We start from the raw sequence: 18,963 nt of genomic DNA, 5'->3' as shown, positions 1-18,963 counted from the left end.
ATCTGGCCTCAGACACTTGATACTTACTAGCTGTGTGACCCTGGGCAAGTCACTTAACCCTTGATGGCCTGCAAAAAAACAAAACAGACAAAAAACAGAATAGGCCAAATGGAAAAGGAAGCACAAAAATTCACTGAAGAGGATAATTCCTTGAAAAGCAGAATTGGACAAATGGGAAAAGATATACAAAAATTCATTGAAGAAAAGAATTTATTAAAAAGTAGAATTGACCAAATGGAAAAGGAGGTAGAAAAGCTCAATGAAGAAAATAATTCCTTAAAAATTAAAATTGGACAAGTGAAAGCTAATGATTCCAGAAGCCATCAAGAAAGCAAACTCTAGTAAAGCAAAATCTAAAGAATGAAAAAATAGAAGAAAATGTGTATTATCTCATCAGAAAAAACAAATGACACATAAAATATATCAAGGAAAGATACTTTAAGAACTATTGGAGGGGGGCGGCTAGGTGGTGCAGTGGATAAAGCACCGGCCTTGGATTCAGGAGGACCTGAGTTCAAATCCGGCCTCAGACACTTGAAATTTACTAGCTGTGTGACCCTGGGCAAGTCACTTAACCCCCATTGCCCCGCAAAAAAAAAAAGAACAATTGGAGAAAAAAAAAAACTATTGGAGTAGCTAAAAGCCATAATCCCAAAAAAAAGCCTAGACATCATCTTTCAGGAAATTATCAAGGAAAACTGCCCTGGTATTCTAGAACCAGAGGATAAAATAGAAATTGAAATAATCCACTAATCACCTCCTGAAATTCCCAGAAATATTATAGCCAAACTCCCAAGCTCCCAGGTCAAGGGGAAAATATTGCAAGCAGTCAGAAAGAAATAATTCAAATATCATGAAGCCATAGTCAGGATAATACAGAATTTAGCAGCTTCTACATTAAAAGATCAGAGGGCATGAAATAATGACATTCTGGATAGGGCTAGGATTACAAGAATCATCTACCCAGGGGGCAGCTAGGTAGCACAGTGGATAAAGCACCAGCCCTGGATTCAGGAGCATCTGAGTTCAAATCTAGCCTTAGAAACTTGACACTTACTAGCTGTGTGACCCTGGGCAAGTCACTTAACCCTCATTGCCTGGCCAAAAAAAAAAAAAAATCATCTACCCAGCAAAACTGAATGTAATCCTTCAGGGGGAGAAATGGATATTTAATGAAATCGAAGACTTTCAAGCATTCCTGATGAAGAGACCAGAGCTGAATAGAAAATTTGACTTTCACATACAAGACTCAAGAGACATAAGAAGGTAAACAGGAAAGAGAAATCATAAAGGATTCAATAAAGCTAAACTATTTACATTCCTACATGGGAAGATAACACTTGTAACTCCTAAGAACTTTATCATTATTCGGGCACTTAGAAGGAGTGCACAAAGACAGAGGGTATGGGCGTGAGTTCAGTATGATGGGATAATATCTAAAAAATAATAAAATTAAGGAGCGAGAAAGAGGAATGCACTGGGAGAAGGGAGAGGTAGAATGGGGTGTATTATCTCATGGAAGAGGCACAAAAGAGCTTTTATAATGGAGGGGAAGATGAGGGAATTGCAGGAAGTGCTTGAACCTTGCTCTCATTGGAATTGACTCAGAGAAAAACATATACACTATTAGGTATGGAAATCTAATTTTTTTTGTTGGTCTGTCATTTTCAGTCATATCTGACTCTTTGTGACCCCATCTGGGGTCTTCTTGGCAAGGATACTGGAGTGGATACTAGCTCATTTTACAAATGAGGAAACTGAGGCAAATAGGGCTAAGTGTCTGAGGCCAGATTTGAACTCAGGAAGATGAATGTCTTCCCTGATTCCAGTCCCAGCACTCTATCTATTGTGCCACCTAGATACCCAAAATCTATCTTACCCTATAGGAAAGTAGGAGGAAAAGGGGATGGAGAGCTGATGGAAGGGGGAGGTGGTAGTCAGGAGCAAAACACTTTTGTGGATGAACAGGGCAAAAGGAGAGAGTAGAATAAATATGGGGAAAATGGGATGAAGGGAAATACATGATAACCATAACTGAGAAAAAATTATGGCAAGTTTCTCTGATAAAGGCCTCATTTCTCAAATATGTAGAGGACTGAGTTAAATTTATAAGAATACAAATCATTTCCCAATTGATAAATGGCAAAAGGATATGAATTGTCAGTTTTCAGATAAAGAAGTCAAAGCTATCTAGAGTCACATGAAAAAATGCTCTAAATCACTATTGATTAGAGAAGTGCAAATTTTAAAAACTCTGAGGTACCACTTCACACCTATCAAATTGGCCAAATGAAAAGGAAAATGACAGATGTTGGAGAGGATGTGGGAAAATTGAGATATCAATGCATTGCTGATGGAGTTGTGAACTGATCCGACCATTCTGGAGAGCAATTTGGATATATGCCGAAAGGTCTATAAAACCATACATATCCTTTGACCTAATTAAAAACAAAAAGGAAAAGGACCTATATGTACAAAAATATTTAAAGTAGCTCTTTTTATGGTGTCAAAAAATTAGAAATTGAGGGGATGTCCATCCATTGGGGAATGGTTAAACAAGTTGTGGTATATGATGGTGATGGAACACTATTGTGTTATGAGAAGTGAGGAAAGGGTTGTTCTCAGAAAAACCTGAAAAGACTTACATGAACTGATTCAGAGTGAAGTGATCAGAAGCAGGAGATCATTGTACACAGTAATAGCAATTTTGCATGATGAATAACTGAATTATTTAGTTATTCTCAGAAGTACAGTGATCCAAGAAAATTCCAAAGGACCTCCAGAGAAAGAACTGATGAACTCTGAATGCAGATGAAAACATTATTTTCTTTAACTTTCTTTATTTTTCTTGTTTAAGTTTGGTTTTTGCTTGGTGGGGTTTGGGATTTTTGTCTGTTTTCTTTTGCAACATAACTCATATGGAAATATGTTTTGCATGACTTTGCATGTATAATCTAGATCAAATTGCCCTGGGGTGGAGGGAAGAAAGGAGAGAGAATAAATGCAAAAAATTTTTAAATGAACGTTTAAAAAAATTTTACACGTAATTGAGAAAAAGAAAAGAAAAAAATTTGAATAAAACAACAACAATAATTGTACCCACCTCTCCGTGGGTTGTTGGATCGATATGCTCTAGAAATATAAGTGGTTGTTCTCCCAAGAACAGAAGAGTCTTCCCTCCATGATTGCCCCCAGAGGTGTGCTAGGGAAGGCTGGATGGTCTTGTAAGAGAAATTGACCTCCAAGGTCCTTCCCAGCTCTGGGACTCAGGGATTCTGGGAAGATCCATCCTCCCAGGAACTCTTACATAGAACTATGTAGAAACAGGAAAGAGTGTCAAAAGACTGTTTGGGTTTCAGGTGCTGAGAACAGAAAAAGAGAAGCAAGAGGTGACCCACAATAACTACGTAGAGGACCTCTTGGAGAAGCAGAGCCGAGAACTACAGGACATTGGTGAGTGAGGTAGCCACCAGAACAGCAGCACCGAGGGGGCTGGGCAGTCGTGGTGGGGGAGAGGGTCCTGATATGGGCGGGGGGGAGTGAGGGGCACAGTGCCCATCCTGCCCATGTCAGATGCCTGGAGGTCTTGGAGGGAAGTGGGGCCTTGGGTTTTACCAGAGCTGGGTGGAGAGGGGCCCTGACTAATGCAGAGGAGCCATAGGCACTGTGGAGGAGATGCCCTGTGTGAAACCCAACAAGTCACTTAACCTGGCAGCCTCATTTTCCTCAACTGGAAAATGGGTATAATGGTACCTGCCTCCCAGAGTTACTGTGCTGATCAGAAGAGATATTTATAGGGGACAGCCAGGTGGTGCAGTGGATAGAGCACTGGCCCTGGAGTCAGGAGGACCTGAGTTCAAATCTGGACTCAGACACTTGACACTCACTAGCTGTGTGACCCTGGGCAAGTCACTTAATCCTCATTGCCCCAGGGTCAGGGTCAGGGTCAGGATTAGACCTTGGGAATCTGGTTATCTGCCCACACGGCAGATCAGCCCCTTCCCCCAATCTTCCTGCCTATGGTGGTCATGGCCAAAGATGGCCTGTACCTTTATTTCTTAGAGATTTTGGATTTGGAAAGTCATCGTGCATAGTGGCGGGAGAGCCAACTCTGGCGTCGGAAGACACTGGCTAGGGGCCCCTGGGCAGGTGCTTTCACCTCCCAGGACCCCAGAGGGCTTCCCCACAGGAGGCAGGGCCACATTTGGAAGTCAGAGAAACTGAACCCTGATTCTGGTTCTTCTGTTGACTACCTGGGTCGTCTCAGCCAACCTGGAAGGGCCCTTCCAGTTTCTCCACCTGGAGCCTCTGCCAGGCCTGATCTTGCCACCATCACTGCCGTGCCTCCCGTCCAAGTTTGTGGGCCAGTCACACTAGGCCTTGTTATCCATACATTGTCTCCTCCTTGAGGGCAGGGCCTGCCTTTTGCCTATCCCTGTATCCCCAGACCTCAGCACAGTGAGCACACACATAGGAAGTGCTTTATAAATGAGGTGGCTCAGTGGATAGAGCACTGGCCCTGGATTCAAGAGGACCTGAGTTCAAATTCAGCCTCAGACACTTAACACTTACTAGCTGTGTGACCCTGGACAAGTCACTTAACCCCAATTGCCTCACCAAAATAATAAAAAATAAATAAATAAATAAATAAAATGCCTGATGACCGACTGATCACTGCCACAGTCCCCCTACTCCTCCCCGCTTCCAGAGCCAAATATCAGTTGAACAAGCATAGAACACCTACTGTGTGCCAAGGGCTGAGCTAGCTGCCGGGGAAGGAAAGGTTTAATACAAAACGGGTCCTGTTTTGTCCCCCCAAGCCTCAGCGAGACCTCTGAGGTCTCCTTTGTCTCCTTGTGTCAGGGCCCCTGCGTCCCTTCCCCATGTGACCTTGGGCATTTCTGAGCATGAGCGCAAGGGTGGCACTGCCTGTCTGCTGCCCCTAGTAGGACCGTGTCTCCTGTGAGCCTCAGAGGGTCTCAGCTGCTCTTTCTCCTCTTCCCTCAGTGCAGGAAGGCTTCACCTGGTGGCCACGTGCTGACCTCCCCCTTCCAGACTTCTCTTTTAAGCTTTTTGGAGACAGATTCCTGCCCTGGCCGGTGTCTGCTCTTGCCTTCTGTATCCCTTGCCGACCATGGGTAGCTGTGAGGGAACCTGTGCCCTGGCATCATCCATCTCTTGACCGAGACGTATTCTCAGGCTATGCTTTCTGGCTTCCTGACAGCAGAGCTCTTGGTGCCCACTTGGCACCAGCAGTGGGAGGGGCCATCAGCCTTGCCTAGCACTGTGGAAGCACCGAGCCCTCCCAGTCACTGGCTAGCCGGCCCCTACTCTGACCCACAGACAGCTCAGCTCCCTCGTGGGAGAGGCTCACACGCGTCCGTCCGTCCTGGCCCGAGGTCTCTGAGCTGCTGGGAAGCCCGTCCATTCTCGGGGGGCTGCCAGCCCTGCCTCCTCCCGTTCTCTTGCCCTTCTGCCCCTTTGCTCATGCATGGTGCCCAGGACAGTGACAGATACAGCAGCACACAGTAGGCAGCAGAGATGAGTTTCTTTTCTTGCCCCATTTATTTAGAATTTTATTTTCCCCCAAATTACGTGTAAAAACAATTTTTAACATCAGTTTTTAAAACTTTGTGTTCCAAATTCTCTTCCTCCCCACCCCCTTTAAGAATGCAAGCAATTCAATATAAGTTCTACATGTGAAGATGAGTTTCTTCAAAGGTTGCCAGGGTCCTGCAAGGTCTTCTTCACGCCCCCCAGCTGAGGATCCCCCTCATTCCCCCCCTGCAGACATCCTCCAAGCCTGGAATTCTGAGCTCCCCACTCACCCTCATATTTCCCATCCTTCTCTCCTCCCAAATCTCCATCTAAAGGCAACTGCTGGGCCCTCCACTCCTCCCAACCCTCTGTGTCTTTGTCCCTTAGTCATCTCTGTGTGTGTCTTCCTGTGGAGGGCAAGGTCTGTCCCTCATTTCAGCATGGAGTACAGTGCACACAGCAGGGGCCAAATCAATGCACGTTGAGCTGATTTGGCCAGCAGGGGTCCAGCATCCCCTCCCTGGTCCTTGGGCTCCCCAGTTTGCGGGGTGGTTGGCGGCGACAAGCCCCAGGTCTCCTGAGCATCGCTCTCAGCACCTTCCATCCTTCTTTCTAGAGTGTTGTAACAACCAGAAGCTGCTGCTAGAATATGAGAAATACCAGGAGCTGCAGCTCAAGTCCCAGCGGATGCAAGAGGAATATGAGAAGCAGCTCCGAGACAACGAGGAGACCAAGAGCCAGGCCCTGGAGGAGCTGACAGAGTACTACGAGGCCAAGCTCCATGAGAAAGCCAGCCTGCTGGAAGAGGTGTGAGGGCCAGGACAGGCAGGCCTGCTGAGGGCTGGGACGAGGAGGCCCGGGGTCCTGTGAAGGCCAGGCAGGGAGGAGGAGGCCCGGGGTCCTGTGAAGGCCAGGCTGGGACGAGGAGGCCCGGGGTCCTGTGAAGGCCAGGCTGGGACGAGGAGGCCCGGGGTCCTGTGAAGGCCAGGCTGGGACGAGGAGGCCCGGGGTCCTGTGAAGGCCAGGCTGGGACGAGGAGGCCCAGGGTCCTGTGAAGGCCAGGCAGGGACGAGGAGGCCTGGGGAAGAGGTACCCACAGTGGAAAGTGGGAAGCTACATCCCCCTCTCCCTTCAGATGTGTTCAGGTAGGCTTAGACTAGGTCTCTGTTAATCTAAAGAACTCACGTGACCCCTGGGCCCTTCCCCAGCCCCGGCGCACACGAGGACCAAAGGGACTGAGCCCCGTCCCACCCCATCTCCACTGATGAGCTCAAAAAACCCAAGCTCCCCACACGTGGGCCCATAGCCCACCCCAAGGCACAGAGAGGAGAACCAGGCCAGGCTTGAGGCCCCGGCCCACGGGCCCTCAGCCAGTCCTGGGCACGTACTGGGAGCAGGGACAGGGGCTAAGGCTTCTGTCCTCCCCCACGATCTCTGAACCAGGCGCAGGATGACGCTCGGCAGCAGCTGCGAGAGTTTGAAGAGACCAAGAAGCAGATTGAAGAAGATGAAGACCGCGAAATCCAGGACATCAAAACCAAGTATGAGAAAAAGCTCCGCGACGAGAAGGAAGCCAACCTAAGGCTCAAGGGGGAGACCGGCATCATGCGGAAGAAGGTGAGCCCCCTTGTCGTGGGGGTCCGAGAAGGGGCATGGGGAGCTCAGGGGGGGCTGGGGGACCAAGAGGAGCCAAGGGGGGCCGGAGGGGCCCAGGGGGCCGAGAGGGGCCGTGAGAGGCTGAGAGGGAACTGAGGGGGACAAGAGGGCAAGGTCAGCCTGCCTGACCTTGGGCAGAGGAAGTGTCTGAGAGGGCATCTGGCCAAGGAGAGACCAAGGGCTGGGCCAGCTGCCTCACTCCCCTCTCTCACTGTTCCTCTGCCCCTTTGTCCCTCTCCTCATAACTCTGGGGCCGGCCCTGGGCGTGACCCTCTGTCTAGTCCTTTGGCAAATATGGATTCATGAGCAAGGCTGTGCTGTGTAATCACTGAAAATGTCCCTGCCCTCAGGGGCCCCCAGCAGGCACGGGCCACCCTCTGCTCTGCTCCAGGTTCACCAGGCCTGCACATATTCCAGCCGTCCCCCTTGAGCCTGGCTTTCCAGGCCCCTCAGTTTACCCATCCCCCTCTTCTGTCACCTCCATTCAGCTCATCCCTGTCCCTCCTAAAGGTGGGGCCAGAGCACAGAGTGAGACTCTAGAAGTGGCCTGGCCAGGGCTTCAGCCGTGGGCAGTTCCCAGTCCTCCGTGCCCATCCATCCAACTTTTCAGAGACTGCCAGCAATATAGAGGCCACATGCTTAGCACTGACCTGACCTGAGCCACTCGAGCAGCTCAGTGATGAGCCCCCAAGCTTGGCCAGGCTGGTCCTGGGGCAGCAGGCCCCTAGACCACCATCCCCAGGCCTCCTGGGCCACATCTGGCCCAGAGAGAATGAGGCTGATGTGAGGACTGAGCTCTTTCTCATCCGCGCCAGCACAGCACCCCTCAGTCTGCCAACACGACGAGCAGGCATGATGGTCAAGGGCCGTCCCCTGCAGGGAGGCACTGGGGGGGGCTGGATGCCAGGACTCGGGTCATCGACTGTCTGCTGTGGGGTGGGCTTCAGTTCAGCAGCCTGCAGAAGGAGATCGAGGAGCGGAGCACGGACATCGAGGCCCTAAAGGGGGAGCAGGTGAAACTGCAAGGGGTCATCAAGGCCCTGGAGAAAGATATTCAAGGCCTGAAGCGGGAGATCCAGGAGAGAGATGAGACCATCCAGGACAAGGTGACAGAGGCTGCCCCCGGGCCTAGCCTCGGGACACGCTGGGCAAGGCAGCTTGGGGGCGCCTCGATCCCCCCAGTCATTGTGGCTGGGGCCTCATTGCCCCCAGCAGGGGGGCTCCCCCCCCAACCCCCGGCCTCCTACGAGCTCCGGGGTCGGGGTCCCAGCCGGCTCTCAGAGGGCTGCATTCTGGCCTTGGGAGAGTCTTCGTGAACCCTTGTGTCTCCTCAGGAGAGGAGAATCTATGACCTGAAGAAGAAGAACCAGGAGCTGGAGAAGTTCAAGTTCGTGCTGGACTACAAGATCAAGGAGCTGAAGAAGCAAATTGAGCCCCGGGAGAATGAGATCAAGGCCATGAAGGAGCAGATCCAGGAGGTCAGTGCCCCCCCCCCCCACCAGGTCTGCCCCGCCCCCCGCATCCGGGCAGGCAGCCCCAGGGGCCGAGGAGCTCCCCAGCACAGCCACACATTCCGTCAGTCCAGGGGGTCTTGGCTTCCCCAAGCAGAGGCTCAGAGAAGGGCTTGGTGCAAGGCTCCCTCCCCAGGCGTCCCAGCACCTTGGTAGGAAGGGGCTTCCGAGGCCCTGGAGGCCAAAGCACCTGACAGGAGCCCACCCGACCGCCCGCCGGGGCCACATGCCTTCCTCCCCGGCACTGCTGGGAGACAAGCCCCAGGGGCCACCAGGCCAGTTTGTGGATGAGTCATGGCCGAGTGACGCTTTTAGAATCTCCCCTTTGATGCCCCAGCCTTTGCCCAGAGGCAGTGCGGCCTCAGCGGGCAGTGTGGACCCAGGGAGCACGTGACTGTCCAAGGCCAAGGCCTTCGAGGAGGGGCCCCTGCCGTCTCCCAAGGCAGCCCCTTCCTCATGGAGAAGTTTTTCATGAACTGAAATCTGACCCTCGATTCAACCACCCTAGTCCTGGTTCTGCCTCCAGCGTCCAGGCAGAGCATCAGAGGCCTTCAGGGGCTTAAAGATGGCCCGTGTGTTCCTGTGAGCCTTCTTTCCTCCAGGGTGGTAGGGAGCCTCCCACCGATTCTGCCCCATCTGCACACCCTCCAGCTTGTCCTTACCAACTGTCAGTGTCCTGAACTGAAGGCAAGGGTCCAGAGGCCCCAGGACTCTCCTGAGATTCCCTCATGTTCCCCCTTTTGGCTTCCCCATCACCCTGCTGACCCTGACTGAGCTTGTAGTCCACTCAGACCCCTAGATCTTTCCCAGGACACCTGACGTCCAACCAGGCTTCCCCCATCCTGTGCTTGTGGAGTTGATTTTTTATTCCCAGGACTTTATTTTGTATTCTGACAAGACTTTAGATTTATCCCTATGGAATTACGCCCAAGTCTTGAGCCTGTCAGGATCCTTTGGGAGCCTGCCTGACCGGGTGTGTGATGTGCCAGCCATCCCAGCCTGTTTGGTGTCCTCTGCCCATGCCGTGAACACAGAGCAGAGCCCACTGTCTCTGCCTGTGTCCCAGGCATTGACAAAGATGTGAACGAACCCAGGGCCGAGCCCAGATCTGAGGTGGCCACTCTTGAAACCACCACGTAAGGGCTTCCCCTCTGCTGTAGACCCCCGCGCAGAGGGCAGTACTGCCGCAGGACCCAGCAGACGCCCGGCCTGGGGGAGCTGCCCAGAGTCCTGCCTCTACTGCCCTCTGCTGGCCCTGAGGCATCGCTGCCATTCTTGCCTTTTCAAGCTGATCATCTCAGTCCTGGGAGGCAGTAAAGTGCCATCACATAAGGGGAGAGCTAGAAGGCAATCCTGCCAGGACATGCCTAACCGGCGGGCAGCCATCAGACCTCTGCTTGTGGATGTCCAGGGAGGGGGCCTCAGCTCTTCAGAGGCAGCCCCTCCTTCCACTCCGGGACGACTCGACGCTCTTTGTATTGTTCACCTGCCTCCCTTCCCCCGAATCTGTGCTCTTCCCAATGCAGCCCAAGAGCCATCCCCACTGGCTCCTATGGAGTTTGATCCGCTGACCCCCAGACCTCGCCTTTAATCTCCCACTGTCTCCCTGTGCTCGCCCCATCTTGTTCTGGCGAGGTGGGGGGTTGTATTTACTCCTATTGGATGTTACTTTCTCAGATCCCGCCTGCCCGGGTCTTTTTGGAGCCTGGCTCGGGCAGCCAGCGCGGGCCTTTCCTCTCTTGTCCCCCATTAGACTGTGAGCTCCTCAAGGAGACGGCTGTTTGCCTCTCTTTGTATCTGCAGGGTTTGACACAGCGCTCGGCACACAGTAGACCCTTAATAAATGCTGGCTCTCTTTGCCGGCTGGTGTGACGAGCATCCCACTGGTGCCTTAATGAGAGCCATGGATAAAACCCTTCAAGCAGCCCAGGGTGAAGCAGCGATCCCAGGAGCCTCCACTGCCCACCTCCTGACACCTTGGCGTTGGGCCCGTCCATCTCAGGGCGTGATCGTCTATTCCACATCTCTCCATCTCCTCCACAAAAGTGCGATGAGACGCTTCATCAGGAGCTTTGTTCCAGTCTGAGTAAACTACATCCCTGGCATCATCCTCATCTGCTAGTCTGCCAATCTGAGGAATCAAAGTCCAGCTCACTCTCCTGGAGTGTGGAGCACTGGATCTGGAGTCAAGAAGACCCGAGTTCAAATTCTGCCTTGGACACTTACTAGCTGCATGACCCTGGACAAATCTCAACCTCTCAGCCTCAGTTTCCTCGTCTGAAAAATGGGGACAGTAATAGCACCTATCTCCAGGATTTCTTACCTTGGCAGCCAGCTCCTTTTCAGTCATTTTTTTCTGCTGTTTGCAATGCAAAAATGAGAGAAGCAATATCAGAAAGTAGCCCCACCTGCCTTCAGCTCCAGGAAGGGCTAACCTGCCACCCCCACAAAACATCCCCTGGCGCTCTGGGCAAGCTCTCCTCTGCCTGAATTTTTCCAGACACCGAGCCTTAATGTGCCTCACTGACCCCTGCTCCCATTGCTCCTTGTTCCGACTTCTGATGCCAAGGAGAACAAATCTAACCCATCTTGCATGAGGCACCCCCTGGATGCTTGAAGACAGTGAGCCTCTATTTCTGAGCTTGATACTTTATCCTGATCCTCATTTGGCCGTGTGGTCTCCCCTCAGCCCCAAGTGAAGGGAGCAGAACCAGGAGAAGGATTTACACAGAGATAACAACCCCAGGAGACAAGTTTGAAAAACCTTAGAACCTGATGTGCCCACTGGCACAGGACCTAGGATGTTGCTTCCTTCCGGGCAGAGAGGTGAGGGACACGGTGCAGACTGAGGCAGGCCTGTTTAGACGGCCGATCGGGAATGGGCTTGGCTCGACTGTGCTTATTTGTTACGAGGGATTGTTCTGTTTTTAATCGGGGAGAGAAGAAAAGGAAATTCAGAAGAAAGCACAAGCAGGGCAGTTTTGCAAGTCAGTCAACAAGCCTTTCTTAAGCATCTCTCACATGCCAACCCCTGTGCTAAGTCCTGGAGATACAAAGAAAGGCAAAAAGACAGTCCCTGCCCTCCAGGAGCTCACCCACCATGTAGGGGAAAGACAACAGCCATGTGATCCCAGCCATGGGACATCTACAGACACATGGGAGTAACCACAGAGGGGGGATGGGAGTACTAGGGCATAAGAGGAAGGGGAGCTGGGAGGACGGGCATGGCGGGGGGGGGGGGGGGGGGGGGAGGGCAGCTGGTACAAAGGCTCAGAGACAGAGATGGAACCTTGTATTGGAGGCCAGTGTCCCTGCGTTATAGCATCCATGGGAAGGGGGGTAAGGAGACTGGAGAGGGAGGAAGGGGCCTGCTTGTGAAATGGAGCCAAACATCGCCTTTCCTTTTTGAGCCTAGAGATAATATTGAGCAGGGAGTGACATGGTCACAAATGCAAAATCCCTTTGGCAGCTGTGGGTAGAATTGAGAAAATAAGGGGTGGAATTGATTACATTTGGGTCTCGACATGATGTGGCTGGTGGGCGTGGTGGCACACCTCAGCTGCCAGGGCCCTCCGGGCAGTTCTGGGCTGCAGTGGGCTACCCAGACCGGGCATTCACACTGAGTAAGGCATCGATGGGATGGACCCTGGGAGGCACCGGGCTGTCCAAGGAGGGGCAGACAAGGATCCCTGGCTGAAATCGGAGCAGATCAAAGCTCCCTCGTTGATCACAGGTGGGGTCAGGCCTGTGAGCAGCCTCTGCACTGCCAGCCTGGGAAAGACAGGGAGCCCCAGTCTTTAAAGAGCAAACACGTGAAATTCATTTTCTGTGCAGTCTCTTTCTACCTTCTGTGTGTATGGAAATGTTTATTGGGAGAAAGGGGGGAAGAGCAGATCAGAATCTTTTTTAAAGAAACAGTTTCTAAAAGAAGCTCCCTCCTGCTCTAGATTAAAACACAAGCTCCCCTTTACACATTCTACACTTTCACCTGGCTGGCCTGCCTACGACCTTTCACACACACCTGCACCCGCCCCCCATCTCCATGCCTTTGCCCAGGCTGTACCAGCCACCCAGAATGCACCCCTTCCTTACCTTCTCTTGGAACCCCTGGCTTCCTTCAAAGCTTAGTTCAGTGCCACCTCCTACAGGAAGGCCTTCCTGATACCCCTCGATAGTGCCCTCCTGCCAGAAATGACATATATATTCTAAGAATATATATGTGTGTGTGTGTGTGTGTATATATATATATATATATATATATATATATATATATATATATATATATATATTGGTGAGGCAGTTGGGGTTAAGTGACTTGCCCAAGGTCACACAGCTAGTAAGTGTTAAGTGTCTGAGGTCACATTTGAACTCAGGTCCTCCTGACTCCAGGGCCGGTGCCCTATCCACTGCGCCACCTAGCTACCCCAACGTATGTGTATTCTAAGTATACATACACGCTCCGTCTGTTTTCCCCCCTCGGAGGCTTTTCGAGGGCCCGACTCTCGCGTCATTCCTGTATTTCTCATACCTAGAACAGTGCTGGGCGCAGGGCAGGCACTGGGATGTTTACTGAATGGCAGTGTTTGCCCATGGGCAGTGTCAGTGATGCCAGGGAATGGGGGAGGGGGGCTGTGCTTCTCGGCCGCCCATGCATCCTGCCCCCTCTCTTCTGCAGATGGAGGCGGAGCTGGAGCGCTTCCATAAACAGAACACACAACTGGAACTGAACATCACGGAGCTGTGGCAGAAGCTCCGAGCCACAGACCAGGAGATGCGCCGGGAGCGGCAGAAGGTGCTGCACGTGCCCCGGGGAGACCCGTCTGCACTGACATCTGGGCTTCTCAGCCCGGGCCGATGCTGCTTGGCCCCAGTGAGGCAGAACCCTGAGTGGGTTTGGGATGTCAGGAGAATGCTGCTAAGCAGCAGGGCTGCCCCAGAGTGGGAGAGGACGAGGGGCACATGGGGACAGTGGCCTCCCTTTCCTCCCAGCAGAAGCGAGGTGCCCCTTTGCTAGGGAAGTGGTGGAGAGATGCTGGGCTGGGCCCTGAGGCAGAGGACCCAAACCGATGGATGGGGAGAGATCCTGGGGCCTGAGTGAATAAGACAGGCTTGGATAGTGTCTGCTTTGGGGCAGGGCAGGCTCAGAGCCGGTGGGTCAGAGGGCTCTATCGACGGTGAGTTCTGATGAGGGAATGGTGCCCAAGTACCCACCTGTCCCTAGAAAACCAAACAAGGGAGCCGGCCCAGGAAAATAGGGAAGGCAGCAGAGCCTGGGCTGGTGGTCTTTCCTCCCTGAGGCCAGAGGGGGCAGTACCCTACCCATAGCCAGGATGCCTCGTTGGGGAGGGAAGGGCTGCCATTGGCAGCATTCCCCAGGAACAGACGCTGAGGGAGGGGGGGGGAGAGGCTCTAAGCACGTGTACCAGGAGCAGAGCCCCGCCCCAGGCGCCCGGGTAGGCGGATCTTGTGACTCTGGGGTCTCCCGTATCAGGCTCCAGTCCTATTCTTCCCCCCTAGCAAAGGCAGGGGGGTTGACGAAGGGATCCTGGGACCTGGCCCGTGGCCTCTGCCCGCCCCGGGTGGCTGCTAACAGGTGCTGCTTTCAGGAGCGGGACATGGAGGCCCTAGTCAAGCGGTTTAAGATCGATCTTCACAACTGTGTGGGCTACATCCAGGAGCCCCGGCAACTGAAGGAGAAGATCCGCGCTCTCTTTGACAAGTACGTCCAGCAGGCCGACATGGTAAGTGGGAGCCCCGCCCGCCTGCCTCTGCCCCGCCCCGCCCCCAATGCCCACCCCCGCCCACCTGCCTGCCCCCTCAGGTGGAGATCGTGGGCGTGGACACGGACCTGCAGCAGGAGTACGTTCGGCAGAGGGAACACCTGGAGAGGAATCTGGCCACCCTCAAGAAGAAGGTGCTCAAGGAGAACGAGCTGCACCGGTCAGACAACGTGCGCATCATGCAGGTACCGCCGGCGGCCGGGGCTCCGAGCGGGGCTCTGTACAGACTGCCGCCAGCGTCTGGCGTTCGGACCCCTCGGGAAGGGGAGGAGCATCGTGCAGAAAGTCGGAATCTCATTATTCATAAAGAGCCTGGCAGTACATTAGCAATCGGTGCCATCCCGGGCCCCACGGGGCCCCCTTCACACTGAGCAATGCAAACTTCCCTCTCCTAGAAGAAAGAGAAAGGCTTGGCCCCGGGGCCCAACCACTGTCCTGGCTGGCGGCGCCGCTCCCCTCCCCAGCTGAGGGAGCGGGAAGAGCCCCCGGGCCAAGCTGTCCTGAAGCTCAGCGGACCCTTCTTCTCTCCCGCCCTCCCACTTCTGCTGGCTTTCACCCCCTCTCCAAGGGAAAAATTCTGTATCGATGCACAACATCCAGAGCCCTGCTTCCTTGGGGAGCCCTCCTATCCTGACTGGGGGCCCCACTGAAGGGGCTGGGGAGGGCCAGCTCTTAACTGTGCTTGGCTGCCCCTGGCAGAGTGGGAGGTGGGTTTGGATAGAGGTGAGCGTTGCCAGGGCGGGCTCACTCCAGGCTCGTTCTTCCTTCTTTTCTGCAGGAAAATGTGAGCTTGATCAAAGAGATTAACGAGCTTCGAAGGGAGCTGAAGATCACACGCACACAGGTGCATGACCTTGAGTCGGCTTTGAGGCTGACCAAGAAACTTCGGCACTCGGATGTGTCTGAAGCAGGTGATGCCCGGGCTGGTGGTCTTTCCTCCCTGAGGCCAGAGGGGGCAGTACCCTACCCATAGCCAGGATGCTATGTTCTGGGGGAGCAGCCCCCCTTGGCAGTCTGTCCTGGGCTTCTTTGTGCGGAGTCCCCTTGATCCAAGCCATGCTTTCAGCATCTCCAGAAACAAAGGAGGCCGAGCTTGACAGGAAGCTAGGGACCCTCCTGGTCCTGGCCCCCAGCACTCCTTCCTGTGCCTGGCCTCTAGATGCGCACTATCTCACTCCTTGATCGAACGTTTGGAGCCTCCCTGGCTGTTACCACTATGCCTCATTCTGGTCCCCAGACTTAGTCCTTTGTTTGCTGTTCTAGACTTCATGATCTCGTTCTCATTTCTGCTGTTCTAGATGTTCAGACCTCATTTCTGGCCTTGATTTCTAGAAATACCCACCTCTGGTCTTATTCCTTTGTCTAATGTTCCAGGTCTCTGGGTTTTATTGTTGTGTCTCATGTTCTAGACCCGTCCAGCCCCAGGCTCATTCCTTTGTTTCATGTTGCAGATCCATGGCCCTTATAGCTTTGTCTCATGTTCTAGGTCCCCAGACTTCATTTCTCTGCCTAATGTACTGGGTCACCACACCTCATTGCTGGGTCTGAGGTTATCAAAGAGTTGTCTAGAATTATTTTCATGAAACATGAGTCAGGAGCCCCCTGGGGCCCTTGGGCTGGACCCTAGAGTGGCCTCCAGAGCCAGGCCTCTCCCTTCTCTTTACCATCTCATAGCACCCACCCTGGAGAAGCCCACTACTGTTGGGATTGTGAGACTGAACGAGGAAGAAGAAACAGAGCGGATCATAGAGATGCAGCGATTAGAGATCCGGCGCCTGCGAGACCACATCCAAGAACAGGAGCAGATTCCAGGGCTGCACCCCCCAGGGAGGCTCCCTTCCTTGGAGTCTGACAGGGCCCTTGAGAACACAAGCAACTGAGCCTCCTGCCCAGGAGGCAATAGCCAAGCTGGCCTACAGGAGGCCTGGCAGAGGGAGGCCTATGTCCTCTCTGTCCCCTGCTGGACACAAGCCCTGCTCTGGCCCTGCCCTGTTTCCTGGGCCCTGGGGAAAAGGCAGAGGAAGAATAAAGAAAGGTGGTGGCCCTCCTGCCGTTTCAGTTATTGGGCAGGGGGCCTGGGGGCTGTCACTCCCCTTGGGCCCTACCCACCCTCCTTGTCCCCTGCACAGATGGCCACCGTCTGCCGTCCTACTTCCCCTGATGGTTTTACCACCAGAAAATTCAGGCTAACAAGGAAAGAAGACAAGTGGAAGTAGTGTCCCCAAATTTTCTCTCTTGACCATTGAAATTGAATCATGCTGACCCCTCACCCATCTACCCATGGGGCGCCATCCTGGATTCATCTCCCATCGGTTCTTTTCAATGGAACTTTGAATAGGCTCTGAGCTCCAGTATTCTCTCTCTCATCCCTCCTTGGTTCCCCTCAATTACCATTCCCCCATGAGACCCTCCATCCAAGATCCCTACCCTGTGCTGGCTCGGAGGTCTGGAGCCCTTTCAGCCCCACCCCACTCTATTCAAGATCCCCACCTTCATATTTCAGTGGAGGTAGGACCAGGCTCTGAGGGCCTCCCCTCAATGAGGCTCTGCATCCTGGATTTCTCACCAGAGCTCTTGAATGGAGCTGAGGCCTGAGCCTGGGAGCCTTTTCAACCCTCAGAAGGCCCTCCATCCTAAATCCCTTACATATATTTTTTGGTGGGGCAATAAGGGTTAAGTGACTTGCCTAGGGTAACATAGCTAGTAAGTGTCAAGTGTCTGAGGTTGGATTTGAATTCAGGTCCTCCTGATTCCAGGGCCAATGCTTTATCCACTGCACCACCTAGCTGCCCCTCTTACATACAATTTTAACTGCAGCCAGGCCTGAGCCTGAGACCCTACCTCAGCATGTACCATGAATCACTCTATCCCAGATCCTCCACCTGGAATGATTTCCTACAAGACTCTGCTCAAGTCCCACAATTCAGAGGCCTTTTCTGGCTCACCCACCGCCTTAGCACCTTGCCCCTGAAATTACCCCTTCCCTATTTGCCCTGTCTATATCTTGTATGTACTTAGTTGCTTGCATATTGTCTTTCCCCATTAGACTAAGCTCCCTGAAGTTAGGGATGTTTTTTTTCTTTTTTGTTTGTTTTTGCTTTTCTTTGTATCCCTAGAATTTGGCACAGTGCCTGCTCCATGGTAAATGTTTATTGATTGGTGATTACCCCCCTAGCCACCACTGCCCGACTGTGCCAGTCCCTCCTAATGTCCTGTACTGCCCACATCTACTCTGTGCAGCCTAGCCAGGTTTAGCCAATAGAGCAGGTCTCAACGGCAGCAACTACAAAACTTCATATGATCTTTGTCTACTGTGAGCCTTAGATGACCCTCTGAGCTAGGCAGGACAAACAGTGGCTGTATATGAGGAAAGGCTTCTTAATTGTCAAAGGTGTCACAGGAGGGAATGAGCTGCTGTGGAAGGGGGTGACCTCCCTGTCGCTGCAGGTCTTTCAGAAGAAGCTGAGTGGCTGTTTGCTCGAGCACTCACTTCTGGCAGTCTCTGATCCTAGGCTCAGAGAGGCGGTGATTACAGCAAGGTCACTCCTCTGGAATGGATAAAATGGGGCCGAGACAGGAATGAATGCAGGTGTCCTGATTCCTGGATCACCTACTGCCTCTCTGTCACCTTCACAGGGCAGGGACACACACGCACCCCAGTCCAGGAAGAGCCAGAATCACAGAACCTCGGGGATATCCAGTCCAAACCACTTGCAAACACAAGGCCCCCCTTTATTACCTCTGACCAATCTGGTGGCCCCATGGTATAAGAGAAACAGACTCGGATTGGGGGTCAGAGGGGCTGGGTTTGAATCCCTGCTCTGCAGCTGACTGCTCATGTGGCCTTGGGCCCTGGATTCAGGAGGACCTGAGTTCAAATCCAACCTCAGACACTTAACACTTACCAGCTGTGTGACCCTGGGCAAGTCACTTAACCCCAATTACCTCACTAAAATAAATAAACACATACATACATACATAAATAAATACATAAATAAAAAGAATGAGTGAAAGAAGGGTAGAGGTGTCGCTGTCCAGCAGATAAGGTGCTAGGGTTGACTTAGGTGTTAGTGAAGCATACCCAAGAAAGCATTGTCATCCCAAGCATCAAGAAGGATAGACTAAGGCTCTCCCCATGCTCCTGCTGCCACTTCTCATGGGAGAGACCCTGCATCCCTGGCCAGCACTGGATGTCCCTCCTCTGATGTCCTGGAGAGGTAGTGGCAGATTCAGTTCTCGCCATCACTCCCAGATAGTCCTTTTGTGCTTGTCGGCTATAACAGCAACAATAATGAGAGCATTTGTACAGAATTTTTGTTTGCAAAGAACTCTGCTATTTGGTCCTCAAAACAATCTTGAGAGGCAGGTGCTGTTATTTTTGTTTACAAGAAACTGATGTTGATAAAGGTTAGACTTGCCCAAGGACACAGGGCTGAGAAGTATCTGAGATTGGATTCAAACTCGGGTCCTCCTAACCA

At 52.7% G+C, this 18,963-nt stretch overlaps 1 protein-coding gene across 3 annotated transcripts in view; it reads left to right on the top strand.

Moving 5' to 3' along the window:
- CFAP57 (cilia and flagella associated protein 57) overlaps positions 1-16,651 on the top strand; it is a 47,394-nt gene extending 30,743 nt beyond the window's left edge. The window contains exons 14-23 of one of the 3 annotated variants that reach the window (XM_044004542.1): positions 3,360-3,453; positions 6,155-6,345; positions 6,982-7,155; positions 8,142-8,300; positions 8,529-8,672; positions 13,381-13,497; positions 14,312-14,446; positions 14,527-14,670; positions 15,264-15,396; positions 16,160-16,651. In XM_044004542.1, the coding sequence (XP_043860477.1) occupies positions 3,360-3,453; positions 6,155-6,345; positions 6,982-7,155; positions 8,142-8,300; positions 8,529-8,672; positions 13,381-13,497; positions 14,312-14,446; positions 14,527-14,670; positions 15,264-15,396; positions 16,160-16,365 (1,497 nt within the window). In that variant the 3' untranslated portion in view covers positions 16,366-16,651. Of the gene's footprint in view, positions 1-3,359; positions 3,454-6,154; positions 6,346-6,981; positions 7,156-8,141; positions 8,301-8,528; positions 8,673-13,380; positions 13,576-14,311; positions 14,447-14,526; positions 14,671-15,263; positions 15,397-16,159 lie in introns of all 3 variants that reach the window. The other 2 variants (XM_044004541.1, XM_044004543.1) reach the window with 2 other exon arrangements.
- Positions 16,652-18,963: the final 2,312 nt, after the last annotated feature.

This window comes from Dromiciops gliroides, chromosome 4, assembly GCF_019393635.1.
Source record: "Dromiciops gliroides isolate mDroGli1 chromosome 4, mDroGli1.pri, whole genome shotgun sequence".
In the NCBI taxonomy this organism is placed as follows: domain Eukaryota; kingdom Metazoa; phylum Chordata; class Mammalia; order Microbiotheria; family Microbiotheriidae; genus Dromiciops; species Dromiciops gliroides.
Note: the sequence above shows the minus strand (reverse complement) of the source record. Positions and strands in the feature narration are given on the sequence as shown.